This window comes from Anarhichas minor, unplaced genomic scaffold (assembly GCF_050575085.1).
Source record: "Anarhichas minor isolate MPS153535 unplaced genomic scaffold, ASM5057508v1 ptg000055l, whole genome shotgun sequence".
NCBI lineage: Eukaryota > Metazoa > Chordata > Actinopteri > Perciformes > Anarhichadidae > Anarhichas > Anarhichas minor.
The window spans coordinates 4,834,643-4,854,110 of record NW_027466501.1 but is presented as its reverse complement, the minus strand read 5'-3'; the positions used below and the strand labels follow the sequence as shown (position 1 = coordinate 4,854,110).

Genomic DNA, 19,468 nt, shown 5'->3' with positions numbered 1-19,468 from the left:
TGTCCCTAGTGATTGCTTATTTGTGTATTTGTATATTGATGTGTAATTTTCATGCATATGTTTTATTTGTTTCTATCACGCATTCCTTTAAATAAAATTCTAAATTCTGTACTGACACCTGCAGCACGTTTCATAAATTGATTCAACTTTGATTCTCACAGCAATTAAATATAATGAAGTGAGTAAAATATATATATATTTTTACAGTAACCTAAGGAAATTGAGAGGGAAAAATACGGGTTCAGGGAGGACAAAACACAATCACTTAAAATATACTTCCCCTTAACCACTTGAACTAAAGTCTAAAGCGTTTCTGCTTCTTCTCTATCAAAGAACTTCCAACCTAGCAGATTAAAAACGGGCAATACCCGAGACCCAAACCTCTCCTTAATCTGCAAAGCCTCGCGGATCATTGCCTAAGAGGAAAAGGGAGGAGGGCGAGCCATTAATATATGCATGGAAATGACCTGCGGCACTCCCCATAAAGAGGGGCCAGCAAAGGTCAAATAGCCTCCAAACTGCTCTTGAGTTTAATTAAAAAGACAAAGAAGAGCATCATTTCGGAGAGGACAGGCACAATTACTGTTCGCTGAGAAGGGGAGCCGGCTCGGGCTCTTTCAGGAGGCCCTGCGTTCCCTTCCCCATAAGGCATAGCGTTATCTTCCCATCCCTTTGATGTCAATACGGACCATTTATTAGGGCCATAAAGGTTAATCTGGAAGGAGGGAGGATATCAAATAGTCGGGATGAGGAGAGAAATCCACACGAGCCGGCACCGCGGAGGGAAGTTCAATTTAACCCGAGTCCAGTCAGCAGGTAATGGAGTTACCAACATCAACTTCTACATGGTTTGAAAATGAAATGAAAACCTTGAACGCTGACACTTGGGCTCCTCTGCGACCAGAGCGGGGGGCAGGCGGCTTCTAGACGTTTTAAAAGGCTTGATTTGCTCGAATGAATTGAATACGAGTCAATATTCATTACAAAGAGCTCCGCCTGGTCGGAGGGGGGTTCGCGACTGGGACGGTCACATGATTTACAATATTACAAAGCGTCGGGAGATGATGGATGTGTTCAATTGTGCAAAGTAACTGACTCAATGAATTTTTCATTACCCCGGTTGATGTGTTTGGGACAGTGAATTAGATAAGCCCCCTGATGAAACACAGAGCCGAGGCTGTGTATCAGCCGGCCCTCAGGGCCGGACGGGAGCATCCCAGTAGACACAGAGATATGATGAGGTTTGGGTGGACGGGACACCCGGCCGTCCATGTTTACAGCTGAGCATGACCTGAGCCATGATGACTGATCGAAGGCTCCGTGGTAACTGTTATTAGAGCGTCATAAGATTTTAAACATGAATGCTGTGTGCCTCCCTGCCTGAGGGTGGTGCTGTACATCGTGTCTCTTGTATCTGCTGAGTTGCAGGTGATTGGACTGGAGACTGATGAGGCCTGAGATAAGAAGGAACCTGTGGAGGCCGACTCGCTCTCTCTTTTTCTCTTCGGCTCCCAACCGGGCCGCGCTGCACAGCCAAGGGGGTCGCTGTTGTCCAGACCGGGGCGACAAATCATGGTGTGCAATCTAGCGACAGTCCATGTCGTGGTAGGGGTGAGAAGCCCTTTTTGTTCACATGTGTAGGTAAGCTGCCTGTCTTTTCTTTTGTTCAGTTTGGAGTAGGCAAGTTAGTAGGTTAATAAAGATTGTTTTGTTTATTGTTTTGGGCCAGGCTCAACTGTGTAAAATAACAAATATTATGGACTGTATGGCAGCACAGGTTGTTCTTGGGAGAGCGAGGGAGATCCATTATTATGCTGCGCCCAGGTTCCCCTAGACCGGGCGTACAGTAACACTGAAGAAGTGCTCCAGCAGCCACACGTCAACACCGAGCAAATAAGGACTATTTGTCCTTCTTTCTACAGGAAGTAAAGATGGTGGGCAACAGTATTCAAAAGAGTGAAATCACTTCTAAGAAATATGCTGGGTGAGGAAGAACCAACAGGTCATCCAGATGATCTAAACCGCTTTAAGTGAGCAGACCTCAAACATCTCCAGTGATGAAACCCCTTTGAATTGGCATTAAATATTTTGTGACTAAGTCACGGAAATTAGAAAGTCAGAGCAATTTCTTAAAAGACATAAAAACATAATATGATTTGTATTTTATTGCGATATTACGTGACCGCTAACCTGAGCCACACGAAGTAAAGGGAGCTCTTCATTTAAACAGGTGACCCAGGACCAGGACTGTCAGACCCTTCTGCAGTAAAGTGAGGTTTTCTAACGGAGATCTGGTGCTCAGAAACACTACCGCTACCGTCCACAGGGACCGCCAAATTACCACAAAATGAAAGTTTCTTGCTTTAAGTAATATTTGACATCTATTATGGTTTTTTACTTTAGATTGGAATACAACTGCACTTCAAACACGTAGATAGCTACAGATATATGAGGTTATACCATGTTATTCTGTACTCTTACTGAATTCAGGTCTTCTTTTACTGGGTCGAATTCTAACTTTCTTAGCTGCTTGTGATTCATCAATACATTTGTTTAAACCAAAGAAATCCCTTCATGGTTAAGGTGCACCACGGAGGGGATCCTTTACAAGAAAAATAAATACTATAAAGGAAATCGAATGATTGGAAAGCCAAAACAAAAAGTCACTTGGTAGTTCTGTGTCCTCTGTTTCCCCCCGAAAACCAGAAAGCCATACCTTTAAGTGATTATATTTTCATCCCAACATTGTGATATAGGCAGAAATATTTCTGTAACCTAGAGCGGGCGCCCTGTACTAAGGCTGAGCCCTGACCGCAGACACCCGGGTTTGAGTCCGACTTGCGGCCCTTTGCTACACGTCTATTAAAGGCAAAAAGAAATCAAAATATAAAGCTTAAGACATAGAGCCAAGCAAATTCTCCATTTATATTGATTTCTGCAACATGTGCACCTTGTACATTCCTTTGCAGAATTCTGCCTCGTAATTTAGTTCACAAACAGTGAATATAATAGGACCATTTTCAGCTGTACCACATCATCACAACACAGACGTGTCTCAGTGAGAAGAAGTGAACCTGGTGGCCCCTCTGGTGAAGCTGTACGATCTCCAACCTCTGAGAATGACATAACTCCACCAGGACCATGTGGCTGTGAGGAATCAACAGAACAAGAGAAGCCTGCACCAGCGCAGCCCACTCAGCTACTGAGTCATGTGTCCAGCACCTCACCTCCTGCTCACACTCAGCGTGTTTGTGATGGTCTCAGAGTGGAGCTTGTGGTCAAATCCCTGGAAAAAACATCTACTACAATAATGTTTGTCTGATTGAACGCTGGGTAACAAACAGAGTTTATCCTCAAGCACATTCACAGGTGAGATATTTCCAGGCTAGTGTACAGTGAGTCACTGCTAAACACCGTGCACCAGTGATTGTTGTTGGTGCTGCTGGATCTTAGATGAAAGCTGAGATTTGTTACAATGGCCGTTATTCATCAGCTGGATTCTCGCGATATCACAAGATCACGTGAGAATCCATCTGGTTAGGCTTCAAGTTCTGACTGAAACTAAAGTGTGAGGGACCAATCAGCGTCCTATCAGGAGCCACTGCCAGCTATGGGCGGGGCTTAGGTGTGTGCGTAGATGCTGCGATAGTATCCATTATATCAGAACTGGAGCGTGTTTCTTCTTCCGACTCGCTTCGATCAGAATTCAATTGACAGATGATTCATCCAATCACCTGCCAAGCTTATATTGTTGAAGGTGCGTGTTCTTTTCCAAACAGTTTCCAATGACGGCTTCTCAGATGGTTCTGTGTAACAAACCATGAGGCACATCAGGTTATGTTACCTATAAAAGCATGATGAAATAGGACCCAATGATGTTGCAGGAATCTTACTTTGCCATGTTTCAATTGGTGTTACGCTACATTTCCTGCACATATGTTTCACGGTCAAACCCCTGAACACAGTCCCTCGGTAAGCTTTTAATGTGAAACCCATGTGAATAAAGTTGCACTGCTTAGATGTAGATAAGATACAGATATATGACGTTGTACCATGTTATTCTATTTTCTTACTGTGTTTTTTCCTGATGAAGGTACATCTTCTTTCCCTGGGTCGAATTATAACTTCCTTAGCTGATTGTGATATTTTAAGAGCTGCTATCATTAAATGTGACTATTTTAAAGCAAAACATAAGAAATGTAAAGGTGCACCAAGTTGGGAGATACATTTACAACAAAAAAGAAATATTGAAAAGGTCATTTGAATGAATAGAAAGGCAACAGTCACTTGGTGGTTCTGTCAACTCTCACTTTCCTAATCTTCAGAAAACCATACCTTCAATCATATGTGGGAGAGAAACAGAGCATCTTATGTACACAGGACTGTTCATTCTTTGCCTCCAGTACGAGGTTACATCACTGCTCTGGCTACATGCCAGGCTGTATTATCAGTGGTAGAAAATACAAGCCCATAATTGGTTTCTTAGAGAGGATCAACGGCCATTCTCAGGGATCTCTGAGTTAACAGAATAAATAATGTTGGAGTTTTCCCTTCAGACAATCTTGGAGATCATCTCTCTCACTGTAACAGTCCAGCAGACACTCCTCTCACTGGCTGTGTGGGAGGAATCACCAGGACTCATCTCACTTCCCTTCAAATCCCCAAAACAAACAGGAGAAAGTAATGCAACAATTTAGGCCTTTACGCCGAGGCAGGAGAATAGGAAGCTGCACGGGGTAGAATTACCCCCGTTCTGTTCCTCGGCACAGATCAGATCAAATCATAACATGGACCACTCTGTGAACCTTGACCCCGCGAAAAGCAATTTCATTCAGAGACGGAGGACGTTGAAGCTGGATTTGTGATGCATGCAAACCGAGTGGAAGAGAAATCCACAGGAAACAGGAACAGGTGTGATTCAGATACACTGTGTGGATCGCGCTGTCAAGCTTTCAGGGTGCGAGAACACTGTCCTGCTTTGACCTGTATTTACTCACAACAGACAATTAGACAAGGCACAGCTGGAATGGCTATAAAACCCCATGATTCCACTAACTAGAGATATCCCGTCATTTGACTGGCGATTAGCATTCCCCCCCCCTCCTCCCTGCGCTCACACGCCATTTGAATTTAACGCCGCCATCGGAAGTTTAACGACAAAGCAGGGAGAAAGAGAGAAAGGGAGACAAGGGTGTTGAAAGTTATAGCCCCGACCTATTCATATTCTAATACCTTCAGCTCAGTGGTGAAGGTATGCTTCAAAGCGCCAGGTGGTGACATCTTAATTTTTCACGGCCCCGAAAAATGTGGCTGCGCAGCTCCCCCCTCGCTCCCCCCTCGCTCCCACCATGCATTATTCCTGCTTTAAGCAGCGCGTCTCCTCAGGGTGAAGGGGGTATTGTTTTACAACACACCCCAGCTGCGGCCTACTTGCTTCGCCCGCGGTTCTTTTCAAAGAGTTGTCTTGGGTGACCCCTCTCTCTGGCAGTTATTAATAATAACACGTGCCGGGGAATAGTTCACCTTGTAGCGCTGAGGCCGCCTCGCTGCTGCGCGTATGACCGGCCTCATACAGAGGAGTCTCCAGGGGAGAGGGGGGGGGGGGGGGAGGGGGGAGGCGGGTTTAGAGGAGAAGGGGAGTGAAAGCTATAGGAAGCCAGAGAAACACACAAAAGACATCAAACAAATGTTTCCCCCTTGTATGTAATTAGAATCAGGTAATCATCTATCTACGGCCCTCTAAAGTGATGGAGAGCCTGATTAGCAGCATCAAAGAAGGCCGAGAGGGCCCAGACTTAAGAGGGAGATGGAGAGGCACACGGTGTGTGTGTGTGTGTGTGTGTGACAAAGATGATGGAATAAGAAGGTAAAGTGGCAAGGCTGACAGACCGAGTGCTGCATTCTCCACCGTTAAGTTCCATTAAGAGCTTGAGCAGGAGAGGCCCTTTCTGCATGCCGAGTGTTCTATTGTAATAACAAGCAGCAGAGACGGGATGCAATCTAGGGCCCGAATGAACGGACGCATTCCAGGCACATTGTCCCCCTCAAGTGCTCAAGTGGTGCCAAAAGAAGAAGAAAAAGAATAGACCTCAAAGAAACTCATTTATCTTTGCGGTAGATTCAAACCTGCACAAACCTTTAGGGCGGGTTTGTGACATTTACATGATACTGACTTCAGTAAACGGGAAGCGCACTTAACCATTTCAGAGATCAAATAAGTGGATGAGCTAAAGCCTGTTGGTCTGCCAGTGTGTGACTCAACTTTTAGATTTAAACTGCAGTTAACAGAGCGCTGTTCTGCTGCTGTCACGCCAAAGAAAGAGTAGAAAATGCGCCAAGGCACAAGGAGGAAGTAATGATGGTGGCATCCACTGACACAGCAGGCACGGTAACCTTTCATTCTCCTCTTACCCCCCAGCACAGGTGCAGACGTGGGAGATGCAAACATAAAACATTATATTTGATGTCACACATCTCGCTTCAGTTGGCGCATCGAGCTAAACAGCTAATATCTCATGGTTTTATATCAATAACTATCCAGTCCAGATTTTCTAATTTGCACTGTTCTGCATTGTCATTTCAACATGTTCTCACTCCCAACTCATCACGTGTCAAACCATGACGCTCTACATGCATTCACTGTCCTTTCAGAGTAAACTTCCGTGTTCACAGGAAACAACTTTGTTTCCAGATTGTGGTTCTTAAGGAGACACTCAGAAGGCTGCTGTCTCATGTGAAACCAAAAGTCATCGTTGAACGGGATTTTTAACGACACCTACATAATAAACATACTTATTTTATGCAACAAACATATTACTTATTTTAACCCAAACCACAATCATTTCCTGAACCGGACCAAACACTTTTGCTGCATTAACAGCTTGTGCACTGGTTGGCGTACTGATCATTCACGTTGTTGGACAGTCGTAGGAGAACGCACAAAAGATGACAAATAGCTTCTCGTAAGACGTCATACAGTCGTATGAGGATACGTTGTTAGACGGGATCTCAACAGTCCTACATACCCACAGGTGTTGCTGGTTTTAGGTGGTTAGTTTCATGGCGTACCAGTGGGTATACTGGTCACACTCCCCTAATCATGAAAATGCAGTTTCATGACTGAAGTTATGTCATCACTGTGTGGCAATTAAAACGAACCTCTGCATAAGAAACTGTAACAAGAAAGCACGGCGTTTACCAGTGAGCCTGTTGCCAGACAGAATGCTGATTACATTCAATAACATTGATTTTAATACCTGCACATAACAGCTACACTATGGGATGGGTAGGGAAGGATCCAGGTTTTGCTAAATGAACTACGGTATGTTGACGGGACTCCAGTCTCCAGCATAAAAGTGTGACACGTTGCTCGTCTACCTCCATTGCTGCATATTCGTTCAATATGAACATTATTCTTAGCGATAGCAATAAGCTCTTCATGGGGAACAAACATATAAGATTGTAACACAACAAATGGTGAGCAGTGATTTGAAGTCAGACTTAACGGTAGACACCAGTGCAACGTTGCTCCTCTCTCAGCAGAGCGCTCATTGACCAGCGGTCCTTGTGCCCTTCAGCGTGAGTTGGGAGAATGGCTGAACATCTGCGCATTAGTCGTTAGAGGAAGAGGAGCTGGCCTGAATCTTTCAGCCTGCAGAGAATCAGGGAGGAGAGATGCTGATGACAAACTACACCCAGCTTCCTGCACATCTCCCAGGAGCGCGGCGCTCGTCGGGTGAGCGGGACGTTGTGCACTGGCTGTTGTGAAGTCGCGGGCCTTCAGGTCTTTGTGGAACCGCTTGCCATCCATCGCAGCTGTAACAATGACGGCTCTGTAGCTGGGAGTCCAGGCTGCTCTGAGGAATGTGTGTGTGTAATCTGGTTAGAACGAAGCTGGATCTTTAGCCTGACTTTCACGCTGAATGGACATTTAATTACCACTCCATTATTCAGTCCGACACTGACTGCTCTCTGGTGCTTCCTCTATGTCGTTAGTGGGGGGAGTTTTTATTTTTCATAACCAATCACTACTGAGTGATGTGTCACTCAGTCAGTAAAGCTACATTAGCCAGTTAGCAACACAAACAAGCTTGTAGTTTAGTCTTTCATAGTGGCTGTTGTCAGTGTTGATTCATGTCAATTATACACAATGATACACGTTACTGTTACTGTAAAGCCACCTTCAGAGTCTACATTGATCGTCTGTACTCATAGAACAGATCTGTTCAGACTGAATGTGGAGCTAATGTTAGAGAGCGTGCATATGAAGCCCAGGTAGAGACGCAAGTGGATGTGAATTTGCTCTGAATGTGTACTTAAAGTTTCAGCTTTCGCAATAAACAGTGTGTGTATCTTGAGGCTTTTGGACTCCAAATCATTGAGGAACAGAGAGAAGAAATGAAGATGGGTCTGCAGCGCCAGAGCAAGAAAGTTCTGGAGTTTGTGTTCTGAGATCAGCTAGAGGCCAAGCGCTTATACAAATGGTGAAAGACCTGCATTGATATACGTAGCATCTTTCTAGTCTTCAGACCGCTCAAAGCCCTTCACACTACATGCCAACATTGAACCACTTAACCACACACACAGGTTAATACAGAGGCTGCCATATAAGGTGCCACCAGCTCATCAGGTTCCAATGTAAATCGCTCATTCAAACACACACTCACACACCAATGGCTAATGCTTTGGGAGCAATTTGGGGTATAGGGACACTTCACCATGTGGACTGGGATCAGACTGCCGTCCTCAGATTAATGGACGACCCGCTCTATCTCCTGAGCCACAGGCACCACAAGCACACAAGCATACACATTAGCTACAAACGTAAATTAGGCACATTTTGGGATGATTAAACAAGCTGCACACAAAATGATTTTATCCTCAACTTCAATCTGAAACCACGTTAGGCTTGTTTGATTTGGGAAATATTCCGAACACACAAACAAAATAATATTTTCAAGTTAGAGAAGGAAAATATGTGTGCAGGTTAATATCGCTATCTCACAGTTAAGCTGCATGAGTCAACATTTAAATAATAATAATTAACATATGTGGCGGAGGTGAACGTCGCCACGATGTAAAAAGAGAAAATGACACGAGGAATGGATTCAGAATGTGGCCTTGAACACTTCATTGAATGTGTGCGTCTGAGCTAAGAAAACTATATTTCTCCACTTTGTGAGTAATGACACAAAAGGTGTGACACATGTTCATAAGGAGGAATGCATCTAAATGAGATTTCTGAAAAGAACAGATGAGTTCCAGACAGCCGGAGCCTTTTCCCTCCTCACTCCCTGCCGGTCCCTGGAGATAAAGCTCGACTTGATGTCACAGTCATGCCTCACGCCGACATACAAACTGACAATGCGTCACAAGCGCCATGTGAGATGAAAAAAAGATACATTTTTCATTTACATTTACATATGTGGTTATACAAGGTGGCTGTGGACTGCAAAGTTGATCCTGAAGGAGGGGGGGGGGGGGGGGTAAGTTATTACACTGAACCATGCTCTACATGTTGGTTATCTCTCGCTGATAGCCAGCTTTCCAAAACGTTAATAAATCCAGCCGTGTTGACGGCTCTGTGAGTTTGCTTGCATTTACAATCTTAGTAAAACCAGTGTAGAGGAAAATTGAAGTTGGATTAAAAAAAATGAATGAATAGATAGATAAATAAATAAGTGTTCTCCTGGTGCTGTCTTTAAAATGGATGCCTGGAATTTACAGTTTTCCATTAACTGATGCCCAACAGCTTTTTTCACGCCTGCACCCGGCCTTGGAGCCGGCACCGTGTGTGTGTGTGTGTGTGTGTGTGTGTGTGTGTGTGTGTGTGTGTGTGTGTGAGCGGGTGGCACTCAGCAGGCCGTCTTCATTTCCTCAGCGTTTTTTGAACTTAAACGTGTCAGTCTGTCTGCTCTCCTCCCTCCTCTGGGGCTTTTAAACATTATCGCTCTGTACTGAGGAAATCACACATCAGCATAAACAGTGCCGTCGCGCTATTACCAGCACCATCAATGGAAGCCTCCGTTTCAAAGGGGATCATTTGTTGATAAAATGTTCTCGCTGCGTTTTCTCCACATTCGCAGAGAGCGAAGCACAAATCAAGCTCCAGGAGATAATACCTGTAATTATGTTTGCAGTCGCAGGTTTATGAAGGGATGGCTTAGTTACACACACACACACACACACACACACTCCTCTGTACATCATATTTGATCACTGCTAAAGATTTTTTCTCCCTGTATTTATTTTTATTTTCCTTCCCCTCAGTTGTTTGTGCATGTGTTGCGATAAAGGATTATTATTTCTCTGCTAGTGGGATGGTTGTAGACCCCTGAAGAATTCTATTAACCCTGGTTATGTCAGGCCTAATAACATGCCACCCTGCTTAGCAGAAAAGGATTGACTTGGAGGAGGGGGGTGGGGGTGTGTGATGAAGGCCCTAGTAATTTACAGTTGAAGCCAATGGAATACAAAAATGGACCCAATGTGCGGACGTCCTTATTTTTTTCCTCTCCTGTCGCTAACCTGGGCTGACAGACTGCGATAAACATAAGTAGAAATAATACATTTGAGGTCGCCTTTTGAGTAAGGGAGTCTGTGTGTGTGCGTGTGTGCGTGTGTGTGCGCGTGTGTAAAATTGTATTGCTTTGTGATGGTGCGGCCGTTGATTGCCTCAGCGACGGACCCCGGCTTTCTTTGTCGCTCCGCAGATGCCGAGTGCTGCGGTTCGCTATATTTGCCATTCATTAGCCAGCAGTGAGGAGATGTCAGGGCGCATTCGCTGGGACGGGCCACTTGCGTGAGACCGAGCATCAAATCAATTCAGTCACCTTGAACTTTGAAGATGAAAGAATAACATGTTGGGATGGGTCTTCCTCTTAGCCTGCACACCTGTTCTGAAACGCCCCGGCCCCCTACCTGGCTGCTACTGAATGCATTGGCGTTGGGGAAAACAATGCCCAATCAGCTGATTCGTTGATGACATTTACAGTTTTTGTGTTCTGGAGCTCTGCTATACAATAGCCTTATCTGTGGGCCTGGTACCCAGCTTGATGTGTGGATATATACATGGGAGACTAAGCAGCCTAGTCGCCTGGAAGAAATGCTGTCATTTCTGCAAAGCACGGCTTTTCTTTTTTGAATGTGGACGTTTGTACATTTGGGCAGAGTTAGTGACGTAATGTATGGAGCGAGCGTTATTGGAAGTTACGTGGCAAAATTACAAGTATACAGAGCAAGAAAGTCTATTAAGGGTGGATAAATCATTCAAACCTAGGACTTTCACCAAGGAGACCACTGTTCGTGTCCCGTTTAAAACCAAAAGGAAATATGGACTTACCACTTGCTTCATAACGTTAATGCTAAGTTTGGTTGCGGTTAGGTTACGTTGTTGCGTTACGTTGTTGCGTTACGTTGTTGCGTTACGTTGTTGCGTTACGTTGTTGCGTTACGTTGTTGCGTTACGTTGTTGCGTTCAGGTTACTTTTATTTGTACCTGTTGCATTACGTTGTTGCGTTACGTTGTTGCGTTACGTTGTTGCGTTACGTCGTTGCGTTACGTTGTTGCGTTCAGGTTACCTTTGTTGTGTTACGTTGTTGCGTTACGTTGTTGCGTTACGTTGTTGCGTTACGTTGTTGCGTTACGTTGTTACGTTGTTACATTCAGGTTACTTTTATTTGTACCTGTTGTTGCATTACGTTGTTGCGTCACCTTGTTGCGTTACGTTGTTGCGTTACGTTGTTACGTTCAGGTTACTTTTATTTGTACCTGTTGCATTACGTTGTTGCGTCACCTTGTTGCATTACGTTATTATTCAGACTCAAACCATGATGTTTTTTCTAACCTTTACAAAGTAGTTTGAGTCATATCCAAGGGATGGCCATTCTACATTTTCTTACTGTCAACAAACGGACATTTGTGTTATGCACGTGTTAGCCATTGATTCCTACTTAAGAAGGAAATCTTTAAAAACTTTGTTTGTAAAATAAACATATCCTGATATGAGACTATACAGTATATATACTGTGTATCTTAGTGTGTCAGAAGTGCCGTCTCTTCCTGGTTTTAAAGGCTGCATTACAGTAAGTAACTTCCTAACAGCTGGGCACGGTAGTTTTTAGCAAACGTTACTCAATCAGGAGTGAATGGTGCGTTAGCTGGATACTATTTTACGTGGCCGATTAATACATTAAAGCAGCAGGACGGTGTAAGTATTATTAAGTCAAAATGAACTACAGCGTGTTCATGGTCATGAATGAAAGTGTCACCCAGTGCAACAGTTGTTTTAAGGTGAGCGTTGTCACTGGGTGGAGATAAATACCTGGTCTGTGTATTGGTCTGTAGGACACAAAGAGAGCAGGAGTTTTGCATCAGTAGAATTTCAAATCAACACTGCAAACAAAACATGAAACACCTGCTTCTCTCTCTGTTTTATTGTGTTGCATCAGACTGACCACCAGCTGTGGTGCTGACGGAAGCTTCTGTACAAGCCAACAAGTCCAGTAAAGACATTTAGAGTAAGCACCGTGGTGTTTGGCTTGTGGGAAATGACGACTAAACACAATAGATACGCAGTATTTTAAGACTCGGATTGCTATCCAAAGAAAGTGTGATCATCTTAACTCTAACTATTCAACAACACTTCAAACAGAGGGGTTTGGCTTAGAGACCCCGACCTCTGACCTAATGTGTTGTTTGACACTTTATTCCACATTTTACCCCTCAGTCACACAAAGTGGGTGCAAGATGCATTTCGATGTTTTTCTCAATATGTGGACAGGGCGAGCGTGGCATTGACCCACCTTCCAAGGAATGGATGGTGAGAGAGAGCTACCTGAGCTGCAGCTGTTTCTGCATTAGCCTCACTCATTTTGGTCACATGTGAAAAGTGCATAGACGGAAACATACTTTATGATAAAAAAGGGTCTCAAATGTTCCACCAGCACCAGGTTGCACATTGAGCCGGAGTGAGTGTGCACGCTGAGTAAGTGAGCCTGACTGTGGGTGGATAATCCAGCAGTGAGGCTCCAAACCTTTTGGATGTATTCTCTGGCACAGCAGCTTCTCCTCAAAGCATGCGAGTGTGCAGCACATAGCAGTGTGCCAAGGCCTGAAACCAACACACACACATCGTCCGACATACATTAGCTTGACAGCAGATTTCTTTTTACATTAGGTATAAGCGTCCTCTAAATTCATTTTTTTCTAAAAATATGACTTATTGAGTCTATAAACCATGTATTAATAATTGATTTGTTTTGTATTTATTCGATTCTAAAATGATTTGTGTCAGCTACAATACCATACAATATTATGAAGTGTCTACAACACAGAAACAACAGAAACACATGTCCTCGCTGCCTGATAGCTACTGCACATGTGCAAACTAATACTACACACCTGTGCTGTAACACTCTTGTGCACCCTAATTATTTCTATGATAATGCTACGATAATGTCAACAACAAATCTGTGTTGAAATTAGCAGGACGGCTAGTTAATGTTGGCTATTTTTTATGCAAATGTTTTAGGTGACAGTAACAGCGTCAAAGGCTTTGGGATGGTTGAAACTACTCGATAAATAAATTACATTTTAACGCAGTGCTGTCACATTGGAATCCATGTTGGAACATCTCTACTGTCATCCATTTGTGTTTTTAATAAAGAGATGTCTGTCACAATGTTATTATATGAAGTACCATTTATACATATATACACTATGTCACATTAAACATCAGCACAGAAGCCTCTCAGAAATCCAGTTCAGAATGTCTGGAACCTTTGTCCAGCTGAAGTGAGGTCAAACAGAAATCAGTGTCAGTCTCTGCAGAAAGCTTTACATGTGCAGGCCTCCATAAACTACACATTCTTATGTAAACTACTGTAAAGCCAGCGGCTGTTTGTCTCCCACCAGGTCTCAGTGCAACCACAACACTGAGAAATGATGCTGTGCTCAAGGACAGGAAAGAAATCTCCTTCTTGACCAGCAATGCAAAAAGAAATACTGATTTGTGTTCAAATTGACAGTCAATGAGGAGAGATGATCCCTTTGATCACTTTTGGGAAATGAGGTTGATTCATATTGGACATAAGGATTTAAATTGTTTTTAAAAGGCTCATATAGTTGACCATATAGTATACTCGCATTTATTACTAAAGAGTTTCTTAAAGATGCAAAAAACAACAAAACACGCTGCACTGCAAATAGAAAGAGCTGAACTTCTATTTCTTGGAAGTAAAAACAATCTTTTCCAAACAGGTGAGTGAACTCTATTCCAGCAAATAAATTCAATTCAGATAAAAGCAGAAGGAAAGGTAGGAGTTAATCCTATCAGTCACAATGACATGCTGCTGTTCCATAGGTTAGGCTTACGCTTGATCCGATTGGTGCATCGCTCTGTCAATCCAGAGATCCATAGTGCGGATCCTTATCTTGATTGGTTGTAACGACTCGTTGCATTTATGTCCCAGTCTCCTCTGACACGTGGATGAGACTGTAACGGGTTCGTTGTCACTTTTGTTAACGGACTTATTTATTAATTGTGATGCTTTTGAGAATAACTGACATTCTTGATGTAACCTCTTGACCCCTAATGTCGGAGAGTCTACATGAGAGTTAACATGGATTCACCAGAGTATTTATTACTCGTCATGCTCATAGGCTTTGTCGGTTTCACTCACAAGCTGCCATATTTCAAAGTTGTATTTTTTTTAAAGACAACCTATAACCTAAAAAAAAACTAAAAAAAATTCTGTATGGCAATGAGTGACACCAAATATTTCTTCATGTTCAAACAGCCCTGCTTTTCCTGAAATAACGCTGACACACCATATTTTAAAACCAATTTCAGACTTTAACAGGCGAGTAAATTATAGAAATGTTATATTAGTGTTTTCTGAATACACCAAAAATAATGATATTAATAATACAAATATTACAGTAAAAATAAAACACAAGGAACAAAAATGTATCTGATTAAATACTCTGAATGCCATACCATAATTTGCATACATTTGCAACGGTCTAATTGCTGGGTTATGACAAATTTTGAAGCCTTAAAATGGCAATCTGGAAGATTTTCATCTCAATAAATGTCTGTTAAGTCACTATCACTGACGGATGTGATCAATCCCACTGAACGTATTCCAATATGTATTTGCAGCATTACAAACTGTTTTCCTCGATTGTATACACACAAAAACTACTGTCTGAACACGTGAAGCTCATGCATCAACAAAAAGACCCCAGACTGCTGAACTCTGCACACTTCCACTGTTTCCACGAAATCAACCTGGGCTCAAGTCCTAAGGATTGACACTTTAAAACAAGGCCACAGGCCACAGGTCACAGCCCAAAGCCTTCCTGTGAATAAAAACGGGCTTTATTCCATTCCACAAAATAAAAGAGAGCTCAACCTGAACTCTAAATGTTGTGACCACATGTGTGCGGTATCTGTATGGCGCGCGGCGTTTTGTCCAACGTGGCCCAGACGGCGTCTTTCTTACCGTAGGTAGTCTCTCCGGCACAGGATGAGGTTGGCTTTGGTGTAGAGCGTGGAGCCCACCTCGCCCAGCCTGCAGTCACAGCAGGCACACTTGAGGCAGTCCTCGTGCCAGTACTTATCGAGGGCCTTCAGCAGGTAGCGGTCCTTGATCTTCCGGTTGCAGCCGGCACAGCCTTTTGGCTTGGTGTCCGGCTGGACGGAGAGCATTTGTATACCTGTGAGAAGCACAGAGAGAGAGAGAGAGAGGCTTCAGACGCTCGTCCAACACCAGCGCACTGACGGACGAGGAGAACGTTTCAAAAAAGAAGACAGGGCGACGCTCCAATGACCAAGAAAGGAGTGTGAGGCTTTCACAATACTGTTTAACATGCATGAGGTCTTTTTAAAAAGGTTGTAGTTGATAAGTGAAGCGATGGATGGATAATGGGAACAAAACAGTTTTTCACATGCTCTCATTGTGCTCCTCGATCTTTAAGCAGCAGTATAAAGTCAGAACAATATTCACGTATTTAACTATTTAAATAAGACACAAGTTAAAACGAGCATTCGTAGACGATATCTTTTGCTTTCCTAATTGTCAAAAAACACAGACTTTAACCTGGACTGCAACACAGCACATGAGGTCTCATACACTGCATGTCGGCAATGCACATGTTCAAATGTAACAAAAACACTGATTCAATTCTTAAACAGTGGGTCTGGAGCCATGTTATATGAAAGAGCAGCATCTGGACGACACAGTTCTCAGAGGGGTTTGAGGGACAAAATAAAGTACACTGAAAAAGTTGGTAGACTTTGCCGATATTCCTCTGCGGACTGTACAACGAGCTGTGAAGAACAGAACTACTTCTTCTCAGGGAAGTTTACTGGCAGTGGAGTCTCAGTTTAGCTGTGTCTTAATTAAGAACTACACACTGATTGTGAGCAAATAGTGTTCACACTAAGTGTACTAAAAATAAAGTCCAGCGTACTAAAGGGGAAAAAAAGCTTCAATTAAGTGCAGTCCAAAAATGTATGCAGTATGCATACTAGACGTAATACGACTGTACGGATATCCTGATATGAGACTATACAGTATATATACTGTGTATCTTAATGTGTCAGAAGTGCCGTCTCTTCCTGGTTTTAAAGGCTGCATTACAGTAAGTTACCAGCTGTTGTATTATTTTATATCCACATTACTGATCAGTATTTATTCAAAGTTTCATTGCGTACATTTTGTAAAAGCACCAACAGTCAACCCTACAATATCACCGCAATATGGAGGCAGTTGGTCAGAATCATTTAGATATTTGATGTTCTCCACATCTCTGAGCCCTAGCAGGACATCTCTCACACCAGCGCTACCTTCAATACTAACCCTTTGAAATGAGGAGCGCTGGACTTTAATTGTCATGGAAACGTTAACTGATTAGCACATTACTCAAAGAGGATGTAGTCTTTGGTCTGTGAGCGCGCACACACACACACACACACACACACACACACACACACACACACACACACACACACACACACACACACACACGGAGAATACTTTGAGGAGATCTGATCTGGTAAAAACAGGTGAGGAGGTCATTTCATTGTAACTCACGTCCATAGTGTTGTTATGGAAGATAACGCTAATAGAATAAATCAAATGAATCCCAATTTAAAGAGGCATTAAAGCAACACTTTAGAAAAATGTGGTTTATCAGTCGGTGTCAAAGGGACGCAGTCATAGTCGCTGTAAAACAACAGCCAGAAGAAGAGACAGACCAGCACCAGCAGCTGCCCTGTGGAAGTGCAGTGAGACCCACACGAGGCCCACACAGACACAAAGCCACAGTTTCACATTTCTGCCAGGACACGTTTTTTTACATTGACCTCCTCTGTGTTTAAAGGGGCGTGGCTACAGGCGAGAGCTTTGCAGCAGCCTGTATTGTTTGGCCTGAGCTGACCGTGGAGAGCCTTTGTTGGCCCATTGGGGGGGCGAGCCCCATTATCCCGCTTCGCACCAGGCTGGAATTAGTATTCTCCTGCCATTCCCCGAGGAGAGGCACACCCCCACTCCCCTTTGTGCCCCATTCAACACACACACACACACACACACACACACACGCTCGGTGTCTCTTAGATTTAGTCATTTTAAATACTGGACTTTCTATTTCACTATTTTAGCTCAAAGACGTTCTCGCTGTGTCATTAGTACAAACACTTTTTAGTGTCAATCAAAGCCTGACCGCTGGTAAAGGTAAAGGATGCTGTGGTGTTTTACTTTTTTTGGGATGTATTTTTGTCTTTCTTCCTAGAAACCAGTAGTTTCCATTGATTCTAGTTAACGTGCAGTAAAGTTGTACAAATCCTGTCAGCTGTCAGTGCTGTGTGTTCTGAACAGTCTGCATTGACAACATTACACTATGTGGAACCTGATGCTCATCGTCCTCAAGCAACTTTCTACTTCTATTCCAATGTTGTAAATAAATACACTCGTACTCCTGGAAGTAGGAAAAAAACAAATGTGTTTTCAAACTAACTGAGTCGCGTTAAACAGGCTTCAAGCATGCAAAACACTGGCACGGTGCTGAAATTAAATAATCTATCAGTACAAGTACATGAAGATCACTTGTTGTCACGTGCCACACAGTCTATATGTTTGGTGATAAATCATCTGCGGAGCCTATGGAACGGGTCGCACTGCTCCCTGCGTTGGCGCTGTTCATCTGTTAATTGGCTGGATTCTGTAGCGCGGCTGCTCGGCCGGCTGCGTCCGTTCAGCGGCGCTGATCCGTCCGGGCCTCGTTAACACTACAAAGTCCCGCTGCTCATTACCAAACCAAAAGAGGGAAGAGTTTAGACTCCCCCCTTTTTTTACTATGCAATCAACCCCGGGAGACCGGGGGGGGGGGGGGGGGGAGAATAGAAGAAGAAGAAGAAGAAGAAGAAGAAGAAGAAGAAGAAGAAGAAGAAGAAGAAGAAGCATGGCAGGAATTTGACCACTTCGCTCTTCCGACTGCCGAGGGGAAGTGGTGAACAAAAGCCTCGTTTTCTCCATGAAGGGAATCACAGCTGCTCGGAGCCCTAATCATATCTGTTTTGTTTGTGCTCCGGCTTGTATCCTCCCTCCCTCCCTCTCTCATTGTGGACTTCAAGGCTGCTGATGCTGCTGCCGCCGCGCGTCCTCGGCCACATGTATCACCATCCGAGCCGGATGGAGGATGATGGCGAGGGGCACGGAGCGGAGCTGCTATTTCAGTCCCAGCTGTTCGGCGGCAGAGAGATGCTGACATTTCACCCTATCAGTTTAATTACTGTTGCCATGGCAGCGGAGCGCTGGTAAAAGGCCAATAAGGGATTGAACACAGAGACTCAATTTGCCATGCGGCTTTGACAAGCAGCCTCTCAACCGACACGACATCAGAGCACGTCCCCGTGATGTCCCGATGAAAAGGTTATCAGCGGAATAACGCGGAGAGTCGGCCGGCTTCACAGCAGCAGCAGGTCGGATCTGGACGCGTCGCCCTCTACGACGGAGAGAGATGCTGCAACTTGCAACGTCGCAGAGCACGCTAAACACACACACACACGTTTTGCACACGCGCGAAACGTGCCATTTTTCACACACAAACCGAAGCGCAAAGTAAGCGTTCTTACCGAAACTTTTCTCCCTTTTCTGCATTTGTTGAACCCGCTGAGGCGCCTCACCACGCAACACCCGCAAAGCCGCCTGGTCCCGGAGAGCAGCTGTCTGCAGGCAGGCTGGGATCGGGCGCTTTGTTAGAGGGAACAATCCAGCACGGCGACCAGCGAGCAGTGAGGAAAAGAAGGCGGAGGGGGGGAGGGGGAAGGGGGGCGGGGGGGGGGGGGGGGGCAATAAAACGCAGGCGGATGTGATGAGGAGCTCGAGCGAGCTTGTTCGCTGCCGTCGGGTCGTCACGCGGCGCGTGAGAGAACGTTTTTTTACATCGCCGCGCGGAGAGACG

General features: G+C 44.2%; 1 protein-coding gene across 1 annotated transcript in view; it reads right to left on the bottom strand.

Annotated features, from left to right (window-relative positions):
* Positions 1 to 19,164, bottom strand: part of lmo3 (LIM domain only 3) — a 49,239-nt gene extending 30,075 nt beyond the window's left edge. The window contains exons 1-2 of the mRNA XM_076076094.1: positions 19,140 to 19,164; positions 15,508 to 15,721 (exon numbers count right to left, since the gene is read on the bottom strand). Of these exons, the coding sequence (XP_075932209.1) occupies positions 15,508 to 15,721; positions 19,140 to 19,164 (239 nt within the window). The remainder of the gene's footprint in view (positions 1 to 15,507; positions 15,722 to 19,139) is intronic.
* Between the last annotated feature and the right edge of the window lie 304 nt (positions 19,165 to 19,468).